Source organism: Pogona vitticeps, chromosome 1, assembly GCF_051106095.1.
Source record: "Pogona vitticeps strain Pit_001003342236 chromosome 1, PviZW2.1, whole genome shotgun sequence".
Taxonomy (NCBI): Eukaryota; Metazoa; Chordata; class Lepidosauria; order Squamata; family Agamidae; genus Pogona; species Pogona vitticeps.
This window is the reverse complement of record NC_135783.1, coordinates 312,836,507-312,858,638: the sequence shown is the minus strand read 5'-3', so window position 1 is coordinate 312,858,638 and position 22,132 is coordinate 312,836,507. Positions and strand designations below refer to the sequence as shown.

The 22,132-nt window shown below is 40.9% G+C and overlaps 1 protein-coding gene across 1 annotated transcript in view; it reads right to left on the bottom strand.

The window, feature by feature from the left end:
• COCH (cochlin) overlaps positions 1-21,818 on the bottom strand; it is a 39,594-nt gene extending 17,776 nt beyond the window's left edge. The window contains exons 1-3 of the mRNA XM_020788409.3: positions 21,459-21,818; positions 21,229-21,276; positions 13,764-13,920 (exon numbers count right to left, since the gene is read on the bottom strand). Coding sequence (XP_020644068.2) covers positions 13,764-13,920; positions 21,229-21,276; positions 21,459-21,483 — 230 coding nt within the window. The 5' untranslated portion in view covers positions 21,484-21,818. The remainder of the gene's footprint in view (positions 1-13,763; positions 13,921-21,228; positions 21,277-21,458) is intronic.
• Between the last annotated feature and the right edge of the window lie 314 nt (positions 21,819-22,132).

Below are 22,132 nucleotides of genomic sequence, written 5' to 3'. Positions count from 1 at the left end.
CACGGGAGCAGGATCGAGAACCATGGCTAGTGAGGCGACCAAGCATGACATTTGCGCACTCATGTTGGACTCAAACAACAGTCCTTTGAAGAAGGGGGAAAGGTGGAAACCTGTAACGGAGGACCTGTGACCAATTCATCAGGAAAGCATTCCCTAGGGAGTTTCAGCTGATGCCAGTTTGGGAGCAGAATATGGCACACATCTTGTTCATCCGGGATGCGAAAACGTCTGTGTCTGGAATCTCCCATAAACAACAGAGGCAACAAAAGATGGCGGCGTCAAGAGCCCGCTTGTGAGAGCAGGGCTGTAGTCTGCTGAGATGGCCTACTACGGAATTGTTCTCACCTGCCAAATGTACAGCCACCGGATAAATGTGGTGAGCATAACACCATTCCGAAAGGTCAATGGTGTGAAAGAGAAGGTGTAACAAGTGAGCGCCGCCCTGCTTGTTTATATAATAAACTGCAGTGGTATTGTCTGATGCGACCTGGAACACCCAATCCCGGAGTATGGGCTCAGAGGCTCGAAAGGCCTTGGTGATTGCCAGGAGGTCCAGAACAATGATATGTAGTCCAGCTACTATCGTGGACCAGTGGCAAAGGGCAACATGGTGGTGTAGCCGAGCCCCCCACCAGCCTGGCGAGCTGGCATCCACCACTGACTCAACCAACCAGGTCAAGAGGCCAAAGGGTCTCCCTATCCATAGGTTGGGGGGAGATCTCCACCAGTCCAGTTGTGCAGTGAGTTCTGGAGTCACCTGGAGTAACATGGATGGGTGGTTGCAAGATATCTGAAAAAGTGAGAGAAACCAGACTTGAAGAGACCTCATTCTCAGTCGAGCATGCTGTCCCAAAGCTGTGGTAGATGCCATCAGCTCCAGGAGTTGCTGGAACTAAGCACCTGAAGAAAAGGAGCATAACAAATCATGCATTTTCACAGACTTGTTGTCAGGGGGAAAAAACTGTTTCAAGAAAGTATCCAGTCGCATTAATACAATTTATACATTGTGCAGGTTGCAAAGTCAACTTCTCTGTGTTGACTTTTAGTCCTAACACTGACAAAAGAGACAGTGATTCCTCCAACTGAAACCCTGATAAAGCATTGATGATCTGACTGGATACCAGCATGAAAGTGAGCATCTTACGGTAAACCAACTCTCTGGACATAACATGTGAATAATGGAGTCCAAGGAAGCCGTACGGAAACTACATAGAGTAACAAAAGAATTCAGGCCTCCAAAATCAAGGATGGGCAGAGGCCTCCATCCTTTTTGGAGGAGGTTGGGGTGGCCATAGCTTGGCGTGTGACGGGGGTATAACGGATTCAGTTGCATCAGTGGTAGCTATGATAGAGAGTACTGAAGTGTTAGACATGAAGGAACACCAATCGGAAAGACAAGGGGTGAAACGGACTGATTGGCCAATGACAGAGAAGTCAGGTGCAGTAAAAAGACTGCTCAGTTTTGCAGTCCTGCCTGTGGTTCTGTTGGTCAGGGTGCTGCCTGCCCACATGTCTAGGGGGTGGCGGCTGGTAACTTTGGGGTTGAGGCTTTTGATGTTCCTGGGATGCCCTATGCTGGTAGGAATATCTCCAGGTACTTGTGGCTGTTACACTGCAAAAGACCGTGCCACCTTCTGGAGCTTGAGCAGGTTATCAAGAATAACCACAGTTTTCTGACTAAAAAGCCCTACACCATCTTTCTTCTTCCAAGGGCAAGCTAGGGCTGCTGGCGCCCAGCTCTCTGCAGAGTTAGTTCAGATGTAGTCCTCTTCTTTTTTGACATGAAGAGGAAGATTGCAAACAGGTGGATAGCTGTTGCTCTTGAGCCTGGGGGTAACCTTGCTAAGAAGGTAAAAGAGGCCTTCTTTCTTTAAGAGAAAAGCTCTGAGGGCTCCAAAGCTGGATTTGCAAACCTAGTGCTCTTCCCCAAGGCAGAATAAACAACTTGTTAACAAAGAAAGAACAAGGGGAGGTCAAAGAAAGGAAAGGAATAGAAATTTTTTTGATTTGTGAAGTTCCGAACAAAGCTGCTGCTACAGTGGCGGTCAAAAAAAGAACTGAGGCACTGGGTGCCGGGGGCAGAGTTATATAGCCGGTGTAGGGGAGGTCCTGGCACTAAGTGCTTAAAGCTGTGGAAGTTTCTGAAAATCCTCTGCTCCAGCGCAGATTAACCCATTAGTATGTATTCACAGAGGCCACGAAGGAGAAACCTTGGATTGTCTCAACTGTTACATATATTATGCATACATCTAGAGTTTCAAACATGATTTTTAAAAAAGTGACAAACTAGTATTCATTTACTTCTTTTAAAAAAATCTCATTACTTTGTACATTATTTGTTTTAAAAGAAATATATACTTAAATGTATGTGTTCCTTTCAGAGGATATTGTTGTAGCCTTATATTTCTGCTAATGGAAGGGACAAACCTAAAAAAATAACTAAATCTGAAAAATTCATTCATACATTTAACCATGATTTTCTATCTAGTAATTTAACTATGACTATATCAACTTGGATTATGAGAATTAAAACCAAGGCATGATCTCCCAAACTTCCCCACTGAAGGAATGAGTTAGCAAGGCACTAAAAACAAAAACTCTACCTCAGTTCCTTTTTCTCCCTCCTCTAAAGAAGTCCTCAACTTTTCTCACCATATAAACAAAACCAGAAACCCTACCAATAGGGTAGACTCAATAGAGACTGATAATAAAATAATGATTTCACTTCACTGTAAATCATTTTGTGCTGTAGTTGCAATTATGTTCTTGGTATGTTGGGCTGGGACAGTATAATTTGATGTAAATGTAGTCCCCATTGGCTATTTCGTTTGATCCAGTGGGAAGGGAAATCCTTAAGAAGGATCTATGGTTGTAAAGTTTCAGTGCAGAATGAGTGGGGGGGCTGAGAGCTAGCTGGGTAGGAAACCAGATTCTATTCCCTTGCACCTTGATTTAGGGCTTTCAATTTTCTTTCTGCAACTCTTTTCTTTATGCTGTGGATCCTTATTCAGAAGGAGACTTTAGGAGACAGTGATATTCTGAGATATAATTCCTAACACATTTTTAATTAAATGGATTTTTAAAAATTATTTTCTGCGAGCATCACTTCCTCTGTCCCCTCTCTGGTGCATGGAATGCAAATATGTATATTTTTGTACCATCCAGTTTTGGCTGTATTGTGTTGCTTGTAGTGGTATTGCTATTGTTGTTGTTGTTGCTTTTGTTATCTGATTTAAAAAAATTCAAATATTTGCACAGTTAAATGTTGCAATACTTGATTTAAAAAGATAGCCCCATGGAACCAGAAGGTGTGCAGTAAATAAAGATGTACAGTAGTGTCTTCTCATAATGTCATCATCTTTCTGACATTCAAATAAGGGTGACATGGGCCTTGGGGTGAGGCCTTTCAGAACACACTTTGGAATTTGCCCAAATAAAATAATTTTGCCTATGAAATTCACGGTTTTATTTTCACCTTGTCATCCCATTATGTGTGCCACAGAGCTGTCACCACCTGCCATGTCAACATCCCTAGAGTTACCCTGATAATGTTCCATAACTCTTTCTTACTTTGGCACTTACCTAATGGTTAACCACATTTCCCATTACTTGCCCTGCTGTTTTGGTAGGGAAACCTTGGAGATGTCACTCATTTTTTAATGCTCTGCTGCCTTGTGAATCATCATAACAATGTTTTATTATTTAATGAGAATCTTACATATTGGATTCTGCAGGGTAGAATAATGAGATCATGACTTTCAGAAAGAAGAAACATTAAGGAAGCCTTGATGAGGAGAAAGCAGTGGAGCATTGTGTAACGGTCACAGCACTAGCACATTATTTTGTTTTCTTCATTAACAGAAGTGGACTGACATCCAAACTTGTAGTGGATTCAACAAGGTCTTAATTATTGAGAGGATATTCTCCAACAACCTCTAAATCCTGAACCTGCTAGTGCCAGAGGTAATGGAAAATGTAAGTCATCAATATTTAGTATTGTATCTTAAAATCAGCAGTCAGTGACCACATAATAGGTGAGCCCCTAGTGTCCCTCACCTTACAGAATGACAGCAGCTTTGTGGCAACTTGTAGATTAAAACAGTGGTTCTTAACCTTTATTACTCGGATGCTTTTGAACTGCAACTCCCAGAAACCCCAGTCAGGACAGCTGGTGGTGAAGGCTTCTGGGAGTTGCAGTCCAAAACTCCTGAGTAACCCAAGGTTAAGAACCAGTGGATTAAAACATTTATTAATGTATAAATTTGTACAGATACAGTATACTTCATCAAATGCATGCTGAATGCATGTTGCATCTGATAAAGTGGATTGGGTCCAGCAAAGATCATGCAATTAAAATCTTGCTGGTCTGTAAGAGTCCACAGACATTGTTATTGTATCTGGTGCAACACAATAACATGGGTGTCTTGGAAAACAGAAAAATTAAGAAACAATCTATTCACTATTAAGCACTTTACAGATCTGTTGGTATTTTATCTATTTTATTTAATTCAATTTTTCTCCATCTAGTGAGCAGGCCACTACGCTGGGTGGTTTACAATGAGAGCATCAACAACAAAACTAAAATGCAATAAAACATTAGACAAGAAAAGAGACAAAATCTCAACTCACATATGTAATAAAATCTATACTAACTTACAAGATAGTGATAAACTAATCAGCCAATAAAATTACGGGTTGTTGAAAATAAGAGAGATAAAAACAAAAATAATTCATTGAATTAAATAGGGGCAGGACTATTAGAAGCCTAAGTAAAAAGTAAAGTCTTTCCCCCTCCGAAACCAAGGAGGGTTGGGGCCTGATGTACTTCCACAGAAAAAAGAATTCCGTAATATGGTGGCCACCACTGAAAAGGTCCAGTTCCTAGTAGTTGATTTCTGGGCCTTCCTTTGAGAGGCTACCTATAGCATCATAGCTTGAGAAGCATGAATGGGACAAAAGGTCAGTCTGAGGGAAAGGTGCTCTGACAGGTAGCGGGGTCTCAAACCGTTTCGGGATTTGAATGTAAACAATAGCACCTTGAACTTGGCCTGGACGCATATTGGCAGCCGCTGCAAACAAACCATGGCTAGTGAAACATGATCATATTTTGATGTTCCTGATACCAGCCTGGCTGCTGCGTTTTGCATGTGCTGCAGCTTTTGAACTGCCTTCAAGGATAACCCTGCGCAGACAGCATTGCAACAGTCTATAGTCAATATTACCAGTGCATATACCAATGTCATTAGGGACTTTTGAGATAGCCATTGAGATAGGGGAGGAGGTGTGAGATCTGTCTCAGTTGCAAGAAGGCAGACCTGGCCATAGGGATTGCAGGGTCCAGGAGCCTACCAAAATTGCAGACCTGATATTTTAGAGTTCATTTAATTAAATTCTCTCCCAAGGAAATCACCACCACCTAAAAGTGCTTAGTTTGACTTGAATGGTAAATATGCAGATGCTCCTTCTGACAGGGATATCTAACTTCTGATATCTCTATCAGAAGGATTATCTGCATATTCAGTGAAGTTTTAATTTCAAAGTATGCTATTAATACTGTAACTGTGGAAGAACTTGTGCTTAGACAGTTGTGCAAGAAAAAATCCCAAACAAACAGTAGCATAAGAAGAAAAGGCCAACAAACTATCTTTGCTTAATAAGAAAGGGTTTCCACTTGGGAAAACAATGGCCAATGACAAAGAATTCTGAGTAACTGCTTCCAAGCTCTAGTTTCAAGATACACAAACATCTTGTCTCTATGCACAAACTACTTACATACAGTGAGGCCAGGTCCCTGTTTACTTGACAGGCTTAGTGCTGTCAAAGCAAGGCAATGATCAACTCTGCATGATTGGCCAGGGAGCACAAAATGATGCCAAAACAATGTCCATATAAATAGAACAAAGTCAATGTTGCCATGCAAAGACAGGAAAAAACATGTCAAAGTAAACAAAGATGGTTAATAACATTTACTACAGAGACAATACTCCACTATGATGACAGCTTGAAAAATAACACAGAGGAAGAATTGAGATCATGTCATTACAAGCAGTGCACATCATTCAGTCCTGGGATACAAAGAAAAATCATGTTTCCTTTGAGATCCAAATGACACACCATAATGCTATTACTTTGCTCTCTTTTGATACAGATGGAAAAACCATATGTGCATCCAACAGAAAATAAAACACATACCTCCTGGATCTATCTGAGCAGACAATTCAACAGAAAATAATTAATTGTTCTCAGTGTGTTTCCATATATTTAAGTACAATGGGCTTCTTTTTGTTTATCTATTAGAAGAATGCCCAAAGTAAAAAGTGTACAGCTACTAAATGCTGCCCTGCTTATTTCCTCTCTCTTCTTATCCCCTTTAGTTTAAAGTTGCTAATAACCCTTTACCATTTACCACTTTACTGTGTATTTTAAAAGATTAGAAATGTTACCACTGACTATGCTGAGCTCTGCTCCAAAATAGTAACATTTCCAAAAGTCTGCTTCTAAGATATTATAAATGTTTTTACACTATTATAATTACATTCCTCTTCTTCCATGCACATCTTAACATGGTGAGGGGGTTTGGGTGTGTCAGTGAAGCTCTGAGGAATGCCATCAGGAGTCTAGATTCCTAGCAGGGTTGCCAAGGCAGAATGGTCTCAGCTGAGACACCAAACACACTGGCCAGATATGGTATATGGCTTTATGGCACAGTTTGGATCAGAAAAATAAACCATCATTCCAATGTTTCTGCTTAGAATTAGCTATCTTTCTCCTTCAATAACTGCCGTGCACCTTTCTGGCCCAGCAGTAGGGCATTCATTCTTTTTGGCATGATCATTGTTTAGCTTGTTGAGCCCTGAGATAAATAGCCTCCAGCTGAAGAAGTTGAAATTGAAAGCCTTTATGCAGGCATCCAAGAGGAAATTGATCACACAACAAAATAAGACATATCTGTGAAGATTCTCAGTCATCCAGGTGTGGTTATTTGGAAGTTGAGTAATGGCAACTGGAATTCTTTCTTGTTAGGTTGAAACATTTCACTACTCATCCAAGTAGTAGGCAGGCAGGCGGCGAGGCAGGGAAGCTGCGTGCTCGCGCGTCCTCCCCCCACTTTCCCTCTTCTCCTCTTGCTGCCGCCCCCCCAAGCCTCCCACTGAGTCGGGCGATCAGCTGTTCGGCAGTTCTAAAATGGCCGCCGGACACCCGAAATGGCAGCGAGCAGCGTTTTCGCACCCTCCCCTCGCTTACCGAGGGCGCGAAAATGGCTGCCGCTATGGAGGAAACTTCGCTGAACGGTAAGTTTAGGGCCCAATGGGCTTTTACATTCCGTTTAGCGATGATTTCACATAGCAAGGGTTAATCCAGAATGGATTAACCCTCGCTATGCAGGGCACCACTGTACTTCCCTAGGGAAAGTGAAACCAATGTGGAAGATATGTCAGGGGTCTCCTACCAACTCTCCTCAGACTGTAGAAGCTACCTGGATGAGCAGTGAAATGTTTCAACCGAACAAGAAAGAAGTCTAGTTGCCATGACTGAACGTCCAGATACAAAATAAGACATGTTTATAATCATGAGTGACTGAAATGAAAAAAAAAAAAAAAAAAAAAAAAATCAGAACCAAATGTTGTTGGAAAATTTGGTCTAGGAGACAGAAATGAAGCAGAAGAATTACTCGTAGTGTTCTGCGAAGCCAACAGTTTGTTTATTGCAAATACATCCTTCAAAGAACCATGTATTTAGGGTTAGAGGCCATACACATGGACATTACCAAATGGTCAATATAGAAAGAAATTAAGACTATATAAATGGAAGAAGGAGATGGAGAAGGAGTATTCTCTCAGCCAAAACAAGACCAGGAGCTGATTGTAATACTGATCATGAACTGTTAATCTCCATTAGAGTAAAGCTGAAAAGGAACAATAAAATAATTGTAGTGCCAGAATATAATTTAAAGAACATTCCTGATGAATTTAAAATCCACATAAGGAGCAAGTTTGCATTACTAAACACAATTGACCATGAATCAGAAGAATTGTAGGTTGAAACCAGAGATCTTATTAGGAAGAATGCAAAAAGACAATTCCTATTGTAAAAAAGGAAAGAAAAAGCTTGATGGATGATAAAAGAAACACTTAAAATTGCAAATGACAGGTGAGAAACAAAAGTAAAAGGTGACAGAAATGTGGTCAGAACCCCAAATGAAGTTCTTTAGTGACTGTCACATAGAGACAAAGAGAATTATTACAATAACCATTGCAAAGAAAGAGATAACAACAGAAGGGGGAAAGCAAGAGATTTATTCCAGAAGATCCAATAAATCAAAGGGAAATTTAAGCCTAGATTAGAAATGCAGAATAAACAAGGAAACACACTGTCTGATCAGGAGAAAATAAAGAGAAGGTGGAAACAGTACACTGAAGAACTTTATAGAAGAGATAAAAGGATGACAGAGGAATCCAATGATGAAGAACCTGCAAATCTAGAACGTGAATTGAAAGCTGCTCTGAAAGCACTAGGAAGAAATAAATCACCAGAAGTAGATGGGATATGAATAGAACTGTTTCAAGTCCCAGAGACTGGATCTTTCAAAAGCCTAACAAGAATATGCTGACAAATATGCAAAACAAAAAAATGACCCACAGACTGGAAACATTCCATATACATGGTTTTTGTGGGTTTTTCAGGCTCTTTGGCCGTGTTCTGAAGGTTGTTCTTCCTAATGTTTTGCCAGTCTCTGTGGCCGACATCTTCAGAGGACAGCACTCTGTGCTGCAAGGTCAGAAGACTAACAGCCGTAAGATTGAATTCACGCGATGGAGTGAGCTCCCGTCACTTGTCCCAGCTCCTGCCAACCTAGCAGTTTGAAAGCATGTAAAATGCGAGTAGATAAATAGGTACCACCACGGTGGGAAGGTAACGGCATTCCATATCTAGTCGCACTGGCCACGTGACCACAGAAACTGTCTTCGGACAAACGCTAGCTCTATGACTTGGAAATGGGGATGAGCACCGTGCCCTAGAGTCGGACATGACTGGACTAAATGTCAAGGGGAACCTTTACCTATTCTCCCTTCTATTGGGTTTATGGCACTAAAAATAGATGTTTATCCCATCTCCTCAGCTGTTTCCCAAAGGTAACCCTTTACCTCCCCCCTGGAGATGTTATTAGCTGCACTCACAAAAAGGCAAGTACAACATGGAATCTATCTTTTATCCCTAGATGAAATAATAATATACAACAACACAGGAAAGTTGAAGTTCAGCATCTGAATGGTCCTTTATCTGTTAAGGACATTCATTGAAACTGCTAAAAATATTAGTCTGTCTAGACTGCTGTTGTCTAGTGATAGATCTTCAATGCCCAAGACAGAGTTAATTTCTTAGCCCAGTCATTTAAGATCCTTTCAATTAGAAATGGTAAGAACAGAATCTGGGATTTCCTGTATGGATTGTGGCACTGAGATACAACCTGTTCCATTTTTCTGTCTTCCTTGGACAATGTGAGAACTTGATCTAAGGTGAGAACTTGATCAAGTATAGTTCAGTGAGTCGTTCCATAAGAAAAATTAAATGAAGAATTTCTGTGCCCTTAAAAAGGAATGAAAAAATTGAACTCAGTTGCCCTAAAGGGCCAACAAAACCACCATTCTTCTCTTGAAAATATGTCCTGTATCATACATTCCTAGGAAAGAATGTAGAATGATGTGAGTGTTTCAGTCTTTTTGGAAAGTTTCAAATATCTGGAATTTATGGCTATGCAGTGCAGCATTAGAAATGATTTATTCCTATTGTGTAAAGAAGGAGTTGGCTGACTGGCTTCTTAAGTTTTCTTGCAGGCCACATAAGGACAGAATCAAGTACCCAAAATAGTATTATTTAGTTGCTTTTTCTGCATGAATAATATAATGGTGGACAGGTAGTCTTTTAAAATATGTAGGACCAAGAATACTGCCATCTAGAAGGCTGGAAGACAGAGATCATGTGAAGTCAACATGGTAGGTACGAGTAGCACAGTTTCCCACCAGAGAAATAGAAGGAAAACAATCACGTCTTTTTCAGTGAAATCTGAAGTAGTGTCTGCTGAGGATCCTAAATGGGCTGAAACACTGCTGGCCAAGGAGACATAAACTGCTAATGATCAAACCTGCCAGTCGTCATAATTTTGGTGGGTTATCTGTCCCAACCCCTTCCCGAAACCACCATGACAAGGGCAACCGCATATAACTGTATGAGTCAAAAAGAAGATGGAACAAGGATTTTTCCTGTTACTGAGTAGTACCTTTGAGTATGTACCTGGCGCATCACTAAAAACTATTCATTGTTGCTCCCCAGTGCTTTGGCCAATCTGATTCAGAGCATCCCCCGATCCATGATCATCAACATATTTATTTGCTTAAAGATTTGCTAAGATTGCTACACAATTGTGGATGCAACTACTTCTATCAGCAGAAAAGGAAGGATAATTCCCATCTGTACTCCACTATGTGTATGCCAAATCTGCCCCAGAGGATTGGTGATCTACTAGAATACTAGAAGAAATGTTAAGGGAACAGGGTGCTGAAGGAAAAATATCTATTTCTACAATATTGAATCTCTTCTTCAGTCCTTCTAAAACTCTCATTTCTTTCTACATTGGAAACTGATCAGGGCTCAAGAGAGAGATGGCTTCATCATAGACCATGAACTAGCCAAGCATTCCTATGCACAATCCTATTCCAAGAAATTGATTCATGATTTAACTGGCCAACCAATGTTATACAAACCCAGCTTCTTTCCAAACCAGAATAATACACTCAATACACAACATCTGTGTAGCAAAGAGATATTATCTGTATGGTTACTTGGATAATATCTTCTATTTTATATCATTTATGAAAGAGTGAGTGTGAACATGCTTAGTTTCTGAAACCAGAGATGGAAAACATCCCTTTTAAGTGATGATTCAGTTAATTTTTCAATATCTTTTCATGGAAAGCTATTTAGCGTTTCCATGTAGAGTTATTATTTTGTTTTACTGCTTTCAGTATTTCTCAATGGGGATCTACACAGAAATCTGTGTACTATGCATGTTACTTGCATCAAATGTCTCAGAAATCTTCTGCCACTATAATATGGGTCTTAGGGAAAGATTAAGAGTGATGTGCATTCATGACACACCTCATGAACTGCACTACAATTGACAATGAACAGTAGTGGACATTTTAGCACTTCCATAGGCTATTGTATGACTCTGTAATCTCTATGTAAACAATGACTGAAAGCCTGTTGCTTAGTGTAGAGTAGTCCCAGTGATGTTTCTTATATTGAGCCTTTGTTTCTTTTTAATATATATTCATATAAAAGTGGGTTGGGTTGGGGCAACCAGGGCAAAGTGGGAAAAAAACCCACATTATCTCAACAAATCTATTAGTTTTTTGGAATGGGAGACCCATTTTTGTCCCAGCCAATGTAATATACTGGGCCAAACAGACATATTCCATGCTTTTTGTCATACTGCAGCAAGTGACACACTCTGTTTCTCTGTGGGTTAGTTTTATATAGGAGAAACTGAACATCACAAGAAGTGTATATTTTGTTTTATCCAGTTTTAATTTACTTTTATTTCACCTTGCTTTTTTCTGGCACTCTTTTGGACTTAAGTATTATGTCACAGAATACAATGGAACTTTCACTGAGGTAAAAAAAAATCCCCACAGTTCACACAATGCATTTTCTCTCTCTCCTAAGCACATGGGCTATATTTGTCATTACAAGTCCATCAGAACTCCAGTTGTCTATTCAAGAATGCAGCACTAGAGAATCTGATTTAGGAGTATTGTACTTAAAGTATGTGGCAGGCACCATCTCTGAGACACTTCAGTGAGTGTATCAGCACTAGACAGTTATGACAATTTGATACCACTTCAACTGCAAGCTTCCTGGTAGTTTGGCAAAGTCTTTAGACTTGTCTGTTAGAAAACTGCCATGAACAAGAGCACTAGGACACTCTAGAAGAGAGTTCTAAGTACATAATCAAATCACAAACTCAGGATTTCATAGGATGGAGCCATGGTGATTAAAGTGGTATCAAAATGCTATACCTGTGTGATGTAAATACACCAAATCCTGCTGGAAGAGGTCAATGAGGCATCATTTTGACATGGCCTGAAGATAATTTAACGTAGCCACCATAGTTTTTTTAAAGCATTCATGTAATTTAGGCTGGTTACCTATTCTAGCCATTGAGCACTGGTCTTGTGGAGAAGTGCCAGGATCTGGGACTTTTAGGTTTTATATGCTGTCAAGTCAGAACTGACTTCTAGTGACCCTAATAGGGCTTTTGAGGTAAGTGAGATATTTAAGGAGTGGTTTTACCAGTTCCACTCCCCAAGTGAGTTTCCATGGCTGAGCAGAGATTCAAACTCTGTTTTTCAGGGTCCTTGTCCATCACTCTACCCACTACACCACACTGGGAATCACTAGGTAGTAATATTCAATTTGACCTATTGACTTTTTTCTACTTTGCACAACCTCTAAATCTATCTCCGGGCTTGTTACTATTGAGTCTGTCTAATGGATGTTTGCTCACCATATAACAAAGGGCTGTGAGATTCAAACAGAGATAGTCACAGAGAAAAATCGCAGCTGGATCTTACTATTGCAGGAATGAGGGAAAGAAATTCTTATTTCTTTGTTCTTAACTAGAAAACTAGCTACTTCTTGCTGCATTTCAACACCAGCAGTACAGTAAGTCAACAGAGAGAGCCACTTTTGACTATCTGCTGTTTCACCCTCCCCCCATCACAACTAGATTGGGACATAAAGTCTTTCAGGTCAGGTCATTTTCTGTTTCTACTATTTTCCATTCTTCTTCAACCCTGGCTTCTTAAACACTGTAGTGGGTAAAAAGGGTGGTGTTACAGTAACGGTGATGTCATCTGTCCGTCATTGCTATGGTTGTCTGTCACCTGCCAATAGCGTGACGGGAGGTGGGACATAAGACGGTGGAGCTAGGGTATTTAAGGGGGAGTGAATGAGGTGTGAGTCAGATAGGGACTTGATAGGGTCTGGTTAGGGACTTAGGGAGTTAGGGCTTGTACATGTTGTGTAGTACTGTGCTATATAGAGAGAGTGAAGGTCTGAGAGAGAGTATGTGTGTGGGTACTTTATTATACTGATTGCCTTTTATTTTAATTATTATAGTGATTTACCATTCCTTTTGTTATTATCAATAAACATAATTTTTTATTTTAAAAATCATACTTTTGTCTGAAGAGTTTTATGAGGGAATGGTTGGTGGCAGCGTGAATAAAGTGAGGGTGTGAGAGTGACGTGGCAGCTCCTTTGTGACGTGAGAGGAGGCTGTCACAGGTGGCGACCCCAAATGGACACACTTTTTAAACTAGTAGGACAAAAAAGATAATACAGTGATATGGAACTTGGAGAGTAGAAATATTAATTTATTGTATTTCTGTCCAATTTCCCTTTGATGGTGGAAGTTAAAATGGTGTGCATAGGCTTCCAAAACACTCTCCCAGCAAACACTGACCAGTTCAAAATCCAAAACTTTCTTTAGGCTACAGAGATCTTCCAGACAGCATGGCCAGCCGCCTTTCTGTCTGGTAGGTTCTGGGAATTGTAGCACCAGCTCTTCCAAAGTCTATTTTCATTTAGTAAGTTTGCTGCACCATGTGCTTTCAGATCATGTATTGGAATAGAACTATGTAGACTACGCCAGTAATTAACATCAGCATTTCCCCTGCATTACTGATAAATAAGCTTACCTGTGAACAGCTGCTCCACAGATGCTGGAGATGGAGGCATAGACAACATTTCCATAGACAGAGAACTGAAATGAGGGGCATCCTGCTGGACAGAGGACATCTGCTCTCTCATTCCTAAGATCGAGTCCTCTTGTAAAACAGCTAATGGGAGTGGGGGCTGCAGAGGGTGAAAAAGATTATACAATGCCACTTTGAACACATAAATATAAGCTCACTTTGGAACCTTAGTAATATTATTTCTGGTTAGAGCCTAGATGGGAGGTGACCAGAGGGAAGGCTAAAAAAAAATATCATTGTTGTGGGTTTTTTGGGCTCTTTGGCCGTGTTCTAAAGTTGTTTTTCCTAACGTTTCGCCAATCTCTGTGGCCGGCATCTTCAGAGGACAGCACTCTGTCTTCTGAAGATGCCGGCCACAGAGACTGGCGAAACGTTAGGAAAAACAACCCTCAGAACAAGGCCAAAGAGCCCGAAAAACCCACAACAACTATTAGATCCCGGCTGTAAAAGCCTTCGCGAATATACTAAAAAAAATCCTCCCTGGGGAGGTGCTGCGAGTCAGTTGACACTATTTGGCTATACAGTGGTGCCCCGCTTTATGATTACCTCGCTAAATGACAAAATTGCTTCACGACGATGTTTTTGCGATCGCTATTGCGATCGCAAAACGATGTTTCAAAGGTCAATTTTCGTTTGACGATGATCGGTTCCCTGCTTCGGGAACTGATTCTTCCCATTACGACTATCAAAAAACAGCTGATCGTTGGGTTTCAAAATGGCCACCCGCTGTGCAAAATGGCTCCCCGCTGTTTTTAGGATGGATTTTTCACTTAACAGGGATCGGAATGTTGCCGCCCTATGGAGGATCTTCGCTGGACGCTGAGGTATTTCGCCCATTGGAAGGCACTGAACCGGTTTTCAATGTGTTTCAATGTTTTTTTCCCCCCTCGCTTGATGATGATTTCGCTCTACAGCGATTTCGCTGGAACGGATTATCCTCGTCAAGTGAGGCACCACTGTATAAAAATTTAAACAAATGATCCAAGATATACAAACCTATTGAGTCTGACACATTTTAAGACAGCCTCCATTGTTCCTATATTCCTAAATGACAATTAAACATATGCTTCATAGATAAATCAGAAGACTATCTGCAGTACAGTCTCACATTATGTGCAAGTATTAATGTTCCATAATTTAAATTTAGTTGCAATATATCCCTGGTGGACTATTAGTCGCATTGGCATCATGCACAGAAGAAAATTGACAGTAAACTGGTGTCCTTTTAAATGCACTGTAATTTGTCATGTCACTGGGGTATAGTCTGTCACTTGTCTATCTCTCCTTTTAATTAAAAAAACATTAGAACATTAGTTTGCCTCTTTGGTAATGTTAAATAGAAAATATTTATGAACACTTACCTTCCTCTAGTAATTGTTGGTTAGTGTTCCTGATACAAAATATTTAGAGTACCCAATATTGCTCTTCACATAGACTTTGAAACTAGCTTGTCCTTGCAAGGAGAAACACGGGTGTTCCCCTTGATGCTAATTTGTAATTTTAACCTCATAGCAGGGTATTAGGGAAATCTTGTATTTGGTTAATCTTCAAAAACTCATGAGTCTTTGGCAATGCTTGCTGCCAAGATTCCCAAAGTTATGTGACAGGCCCTTGGCTGGATAACCTCTCCATTCTTTTTAAAGTCTCTCATGTGTTTGCAGCCTATTCAAGATGCAGTGGGTCAGTTAATTTCCACTGACTCCCTGGAATGTACATCAGCTTTACAAGCTTTGAAATGTGTTGGTCTCTTGTGCACCAGTGAAACAAACTACATGAGGTAAAAGTTATTAAGTTATTAAAGGCGCAAGTTACATTTTAAAAGTGCAAGTTACATTTATTCCTATGTGTGCAGAATATCCGTGTTGATACTTCTGCAGAGATCAGAATGCTACATTTTTAAAAGGAACTCTTCGCATTATTCATTACTTCTTGGCACACAGGTTGCCATTATTGTTGTGATATTCATTCTGTTGCATGTTGTTAATATTACTGTTACCATCAGGCCATTGAAAACACAAGAAAATACCCTCTGGCTCTGTCTAGTGGTCAATTCTCTGATATTGCATCCTGGAAATACTTATAAAAATACAAAAACTTAACCAAATAATATTTTAGGATTATTGTCCCTTGGGACTCAGAAAAGAAAGGCAAAAAAGCTGGAAAGTCATATCAAATTGCTTTAAAAATGCCTTAAAATGCATTTAAAAGTAACTTTTGAATTCATAGCTCTTGATATAGTTATGGCATCCAAATATTGCACATCTCTTACATATATTTGCATACCTTGTGAGATCTAAATTCTTACACATATTTCCTCTTCATTCTCCTGAGAGTTAGCAATACTTTGTCTGCTTTAAATTTATTAACTACAAGTATACAAGGACATCAGGCAAAATCAAAAGAAACAAAGCAAAATAAAACTGCTTCTTCTATATCAGGGGTCTCAAACATGCGGCCCAGGGGCCATTTGCGGCCTGCCGGATGATGGTTTGTGGCCCCCGCCTTGCCTGCCCCCCGAAGCGCCCAAGCATCCTCTGCTGTCAAGAGTCAAAAAAAGCCTTGCCTCACTCGCCGGGTCTCTCCCAAGACAGCACCCCTTGCACCCTCCATCCAGAATTGCAGCCTGCCAGCCAGCCCTCCTGTATGTCAGCTGGCAGGCTCCAGTTCTGGATGGAGGATGCAAGAGGCACTGTCTTGGGGGAGAGCCGTTGAGTGAGGTGCGCTGCCAGCCCTTTTCCCCGAGCCACCGCCGAGCAATGCCTGAGAGCAGAGCTCACTCCCAGCCCGTCCTCGAAGAGCACCTCCAACAGCACTGCCAACAGTAGCTGCCACCGCTTCTTCCAGGGAAGCGGCTCTCTGGCTCTCTTTCTCTCTCAGCACCCCCAGCACTAGCCCAGCCAGCGGCTGCCTCAGTGCCTGGCGGTGCTTCCTCTTCCTCCTCCTCTTCCTAATCCTCCTTTTCTTCATCCTGCTTCAGTCACCCCAGCTCTGGAGGCTGCCTGGGCTCACCTTGCAAAGTTTGCTCCCCTGTCATGGTGGTGGTAGCTGCTGCTGCTGAGTGCGCCTTTTTTTGAGGGGGGCCCTCAGAGGAAGGTTGCCGGACCTCCGTGTGTGTGTGTGTGCATGTGTGCGTGCATGCGTGCGCACCTGTGTGGGCCCCGCCCCAGTCTGTTTAATTTCGCAGATACCAGTGGGGGCTTTTCTCCTTTGCTAGGTGATTCTGTGAGGGTTTTTAAAAAAATATTTCATGCCCTTCCCCCCGCTAGGTGGTCACTGGTGCTCCCTCCCTTCTCCGCTTCTTCATCCTGCTGGTGGTGGTAGTGAAGGAGCCAGAGGGGGTCATGGCCGGCAAGGAGGGCTCACGCACCCCTCCTCCTCCTCCTCCCTGAAGCCCCAGCCAGGCTAAGGAAACTCCTGGGTGGCTTCCTCGAGCTCTTGGTGGAAAATCTGATGCGGCCCAGCAGCCCCCAGGTAAATTGAGTTTGAGACCCCTGTTCTAAATATATAAGGCTTTGTCAAGGTTAACAGTATATTCATAGCATAATATGTTATTCTATACACTTCAGTGATTTGTATTTTTTTGAAAGGGGGGAGTTACACTTCTCCACTTTGTTCAAACAGATGCTTTGGTTAAACGAAGGAACTTTCTAATAAAATAATTCACAATCTTAACTAAGTTTTCAAAGTTTCACAATAATTTCTTGGGTGAAGAGAGAAATCAGCATTAAGTTTGAAAGATAAACTAGAAAAAGCCAGATTTTAGGAATGATTTTACCAAAAACAATGCAAGCCATTCAGTACTCCTCTCACTTTAAATATGCAGGCACATATGTCCTTTTTGTGCTTTAGAAAGCTTACAAAATCTAGTTTTGTTGTAATAAATTGATAGTTGTTAATTAAATAGCATTACTTTGTTGAATAATTGGTTAATTTTTTATAAATTACTAAGATTGTAAATCTTTTATTCTTGCACCCTTCAAATTCTAGAATGAAATAAGGGATGCAAAACAAGATTCTTGAATACAGTACTGAAAAACACCACTTTAGGATAATGTATTTATATCAGCACAATTTATTTCTATTTTAGTTCCATTTTAGCACTAAACTTATAAAAGAAAAGAACATCTGTAAACTGCATGGCAGTTTTCTTGTGCAAAATTTGTAAGTCATCTCTTTGACCCAGTCCAGTGCATGCTTTCTGAGGCTACATATTTGCACTCAACTCTTAGGGCTCCACAGTTCAGTCTGTTCTGATTGACAGATGCCTAGCATTGTCACTGTGACAACATCAAACAGCTGTTAAGTAGCAAGACATGGAAAGATGAATACAAAGCAGCATGAAGAAATCCTATTGCTGCGTAACTAAAGAGAGCTGGAAATTAAGGTCACGGTCCTATGGGTTTATTTTGCCAAGGGAACAGCTTCTGCCTGTGAGATAAAAAGGCTAACTTTCATTTCCCTCCCCATCCCTCAGTGCCTACTTTGGAACGCTGGTCAATTCTCCAGAGGTGTTGGTTTAGGCCATGCAGAGGGCTACAGGTGGAAGAGTAGAGGATAAAAATCCCACTGCACCAGTTGCTAGATGCTAGCTGGATTCAGCCCTGTATTTTTTAAATGTGTTATATTAGTGCTATGGCTTTCTTGGATACTCAAAACAAAACAAACAAATCTACTCTTTCATCCACTGCCAAGTTCTCCAGCTACTGTATCAATTTGTTCCAGGACCTTTTCTCTTTTCTGTAACTCAAAGGATAGGCTGTCCTGATGGATCAATAACATTTTATTGCTATATTTATTTAAAGAGCTAAGTTCATGAACACTGGTGCACAAACTATTTATTGCAATGTAAAACTGGTTCATACTTTTACCCTGTTATCTATGAGGATATTACTTACTTAGTTTCCTAGAAAACTGTACTTTGCTGCTTAAATTCAGCATTGTATTTAAAACTTTTAAAAATTTTATTGACGGGACTAATTTGAAAGTACCTAGAACTTTTCAGTTATCCTGAAACAAACTGCAAACAACACTTGTAAGATTAGCCATACAAGTAAAGTAAATCCCGCTGAGTTTAGTAGAGGATATACCCAGGTAAAAGATGATAGGACTGAAGCACTGAAAATGGCCACAATCTCTAGAATACAGCAAGAATTTATAACACAGAACAGAAGTGGGCATCTTTTGATTTAAATACTTAAGGAAATAATGGTACAAAATAGTAGATCCAGTACCCTTGAAGTGTAATTTTCTGCTGTATTTTATTAACACTGCACAAAATTATTTTATTCTTACAGGAATAAATCTTAACTTTGATCTTCCCATCCCCAAACTCTTTCAGCATCACTATTTATTTAGTTGACTTCAATGCACTTGTTCAAGAAGAAAAAGAAAGTAGACTCTAGTTTTCACTGCTGCCCATCACCCAGTCACAATATGTATAAAGAATCTTTTTGACAAAGTTCAGGGTCTTTGTGTATTTGACACTTTCTGTAGGTTTTTAAAATGAATCCTAAATCTTAAGCATTTTCAGTTTTCAAAGCTCAAATCTTTGTGTTTTATATACAAAACTCCCTGCAAAACCCACAGAAAAAGACCTCACTCACTATTTTGAAAAGAGTTTCATGTTTTCTTTCTACTGCTGATGGAGTTTAGAAATTGTGTGACTCTTCCCATCTTCAGTCTGCCTCCACTGAATGATACTGATGAATTCTTCACTAGAATCATGTTCCAATAGTTTGTTTTCTTTCAGTGGGTCAGTTATTTTTATCTTTTGACTAAATAGTTCTCTTTAGGTAATGACTATAGCTTACTGGGTATTTCTTTTCTTCTTATAGAAGAAAACTCTTCTTGTATAATTCAAGTCAATAGCATGCCTTTGTAACTTGCTTTGGCTTTCCCCCCAATAATCTTTGCATTCAGTTCAGAATAGTAAATAAATATCTGTTATGCATTTCCTTACAGCTGTAAAGTACTCAGACATTGTTAAAACTCAAGTCTATTGATTTATGCCTATTTGTTTCTCACTATCTCACTTTGTAAGCTATTGTTATAATGTATAATGTGTACATATATACTGTATAATAATGTATAGGCATTATAGCTATTATTCAGATTGAAGCACTGAAAAATGTATTTATTTACTTTTTATAAGAATCTTGCCCACCCCATTACTGGGGCACAGTAGCAGGACCCTCACTAGGACCTAATTCATCTGCCATTTCTCTAACCCTCCTTCCCATAACTTCTCCATTTATATGGCCAATATAATTTGGGTGGCATTTAGTTGTCAATTAGCATCCCAAATTATAGAATCTATTTTTACAGCACATTGGGAACAAAAGCAGAGAAAACAAGATTATTTACTTTTCTCATCTATAATCACAAGATTATTTACCTTTTCTTATTTTCTCATATCTTTAAGGCAAATCTAAACCCCATTGATAGGCACAAATCATATTGCCATCTTAACTCAAATAAATTCAGAGTACAGTGCTGCCATACAGTCTATGGAACCAAACGTGCAATTGTATTAGTCATTAGAGACACAGGCAAAGTTTCTTTTCATTGTGAAATTCAATACCTGAACCTCAATACATTAAAGAAAATCATGTTATTAGTTCTGCACAGAAGAAGCAAAGGAGCAGCATAGTATACAACAACAACAAGACCAATGGCTCAACAAGAAACTGAAATTTTATAACAAATATGTTGAATGCATATTGTTGAAACAGTAACAAAACTGCTATAGCACTAGTAAACTGGAAAAGATGTTGAAACAATGTGATAATACTACATGTTAATTTCTTACAACACCAGAATTGAACCTAACCTCCCCTAATTATTTTACCACATTTGCCCACTAAACAGGTTTGCAACTTTTGTATTTTTTGAGTTTTGAAACTCAGGGAAGTTTTTAGAAGACGTTTTTGCTCCCAGGTGGGTGGAATGTGGGAGGAATCTGGTATTCATTGCTTTATTACAACAGATAAAGATATTGTTAAACTATCTTTGCCAAACCCACACATTAAAAAAATCAGGATAAACTAACAAACAAGATCTAAGCTAAGCAAGCAAGAGGCACACCTGATATGAAAATGACTGACTAAATACTAAACCTTCTTAAGGCACATCTGTCTTCCAGAAGTTGTGCAGAATAATTTATGGTGGATCAAAGATTATTCATTGGAAACGGGAAAACAGTAAAACGGCAGTACTTTTTCTGGTGGAAATAAAAATCTCTGAAGCTGCATAAATTCTCTCACCTCCCTATTCAAAGCCTCGACAAAGTTCTTATTGAAGGGAAGGGAGACATCACCAAAAGAGAAGCAGCTGGTCAGTGATCCATAGGGTCCCTTCAGCTCTGCAGTTCTAAAGTTATTGTTATTATAAAGAGATTTCCTCAACTCACCCGAGCTGTCGGTGGCCTTCCCAGGACTGGCGATAAGAAAGAGGATACCTGTAACCAAAGATGAGGAGAGGGGTCATAAGCGCCCCTACAAGGCAGATGGCTGCTCCTGGCGCCCCCTCCCCTCCGACCGTTTAACCCTCACGAACGATTTTGTCCGAGGGATTCCTCCCCCCCCCCCACACACCCCACAAACATGCACAGGAGGCGCGCCTCAGTTACAGGACACCCACCTGGGAAGAGTAGGACAGGCGTCATGGCCGCACCTGGGAGAGGAAAAGAGGCACCGTCAACAAGCAGCCAACCAGCCAAGACAGGGTTAACCAGGGGAGCTGGTTTCTCCCCTTCCCCAAACTGGAAGAAACTGGGGAGGGGGGGAGGGGGAAAAAAAGAGAGAGAGAGTTTCGTCTCTGAGGGAAAGGTGGAATTCCCTCCGGCTCCTGATAGGCAGGGCGAACTCCTCACCACTGGCGAGCTGGGGGGTCGGTGGGGTGGGTGTCCAACTTGCCCAGAAGAACGTGAGGTAAAAAGCTGTCCCCCTTTTTTCTAATTATAGGAAGCGCCCGGCAAAAAGCGCGCTTCCTCCGGCCGTCTCCGCCGCGGCGAATGAAAGAGACGAGCGCGGGAAGAAGGCAGTCGGAGCGGGCGATGGAGGAGGAAAGAGCAGCGGCCACTTGCCGCCGCCCCCGCGAGGTGGTGGTCTGGCTGGACCAGCGCTGCGAGCCGAAGGGGACCGCGCGCCCTGGCTTTAAACCCTGCCGAGGCGCATGAGCAGCAAGCAGGGCAGGCCCTGGCTGCTTGGGTGGCCTCGAGAAGCGGCGGTTGACCCACCAGCAAGGGAGGGCACGAAAGAGCCCTGGGTGGGCTGGACCCTTGGCAGCTGTCGCCTCTGAGGAGCCGGCAGCTG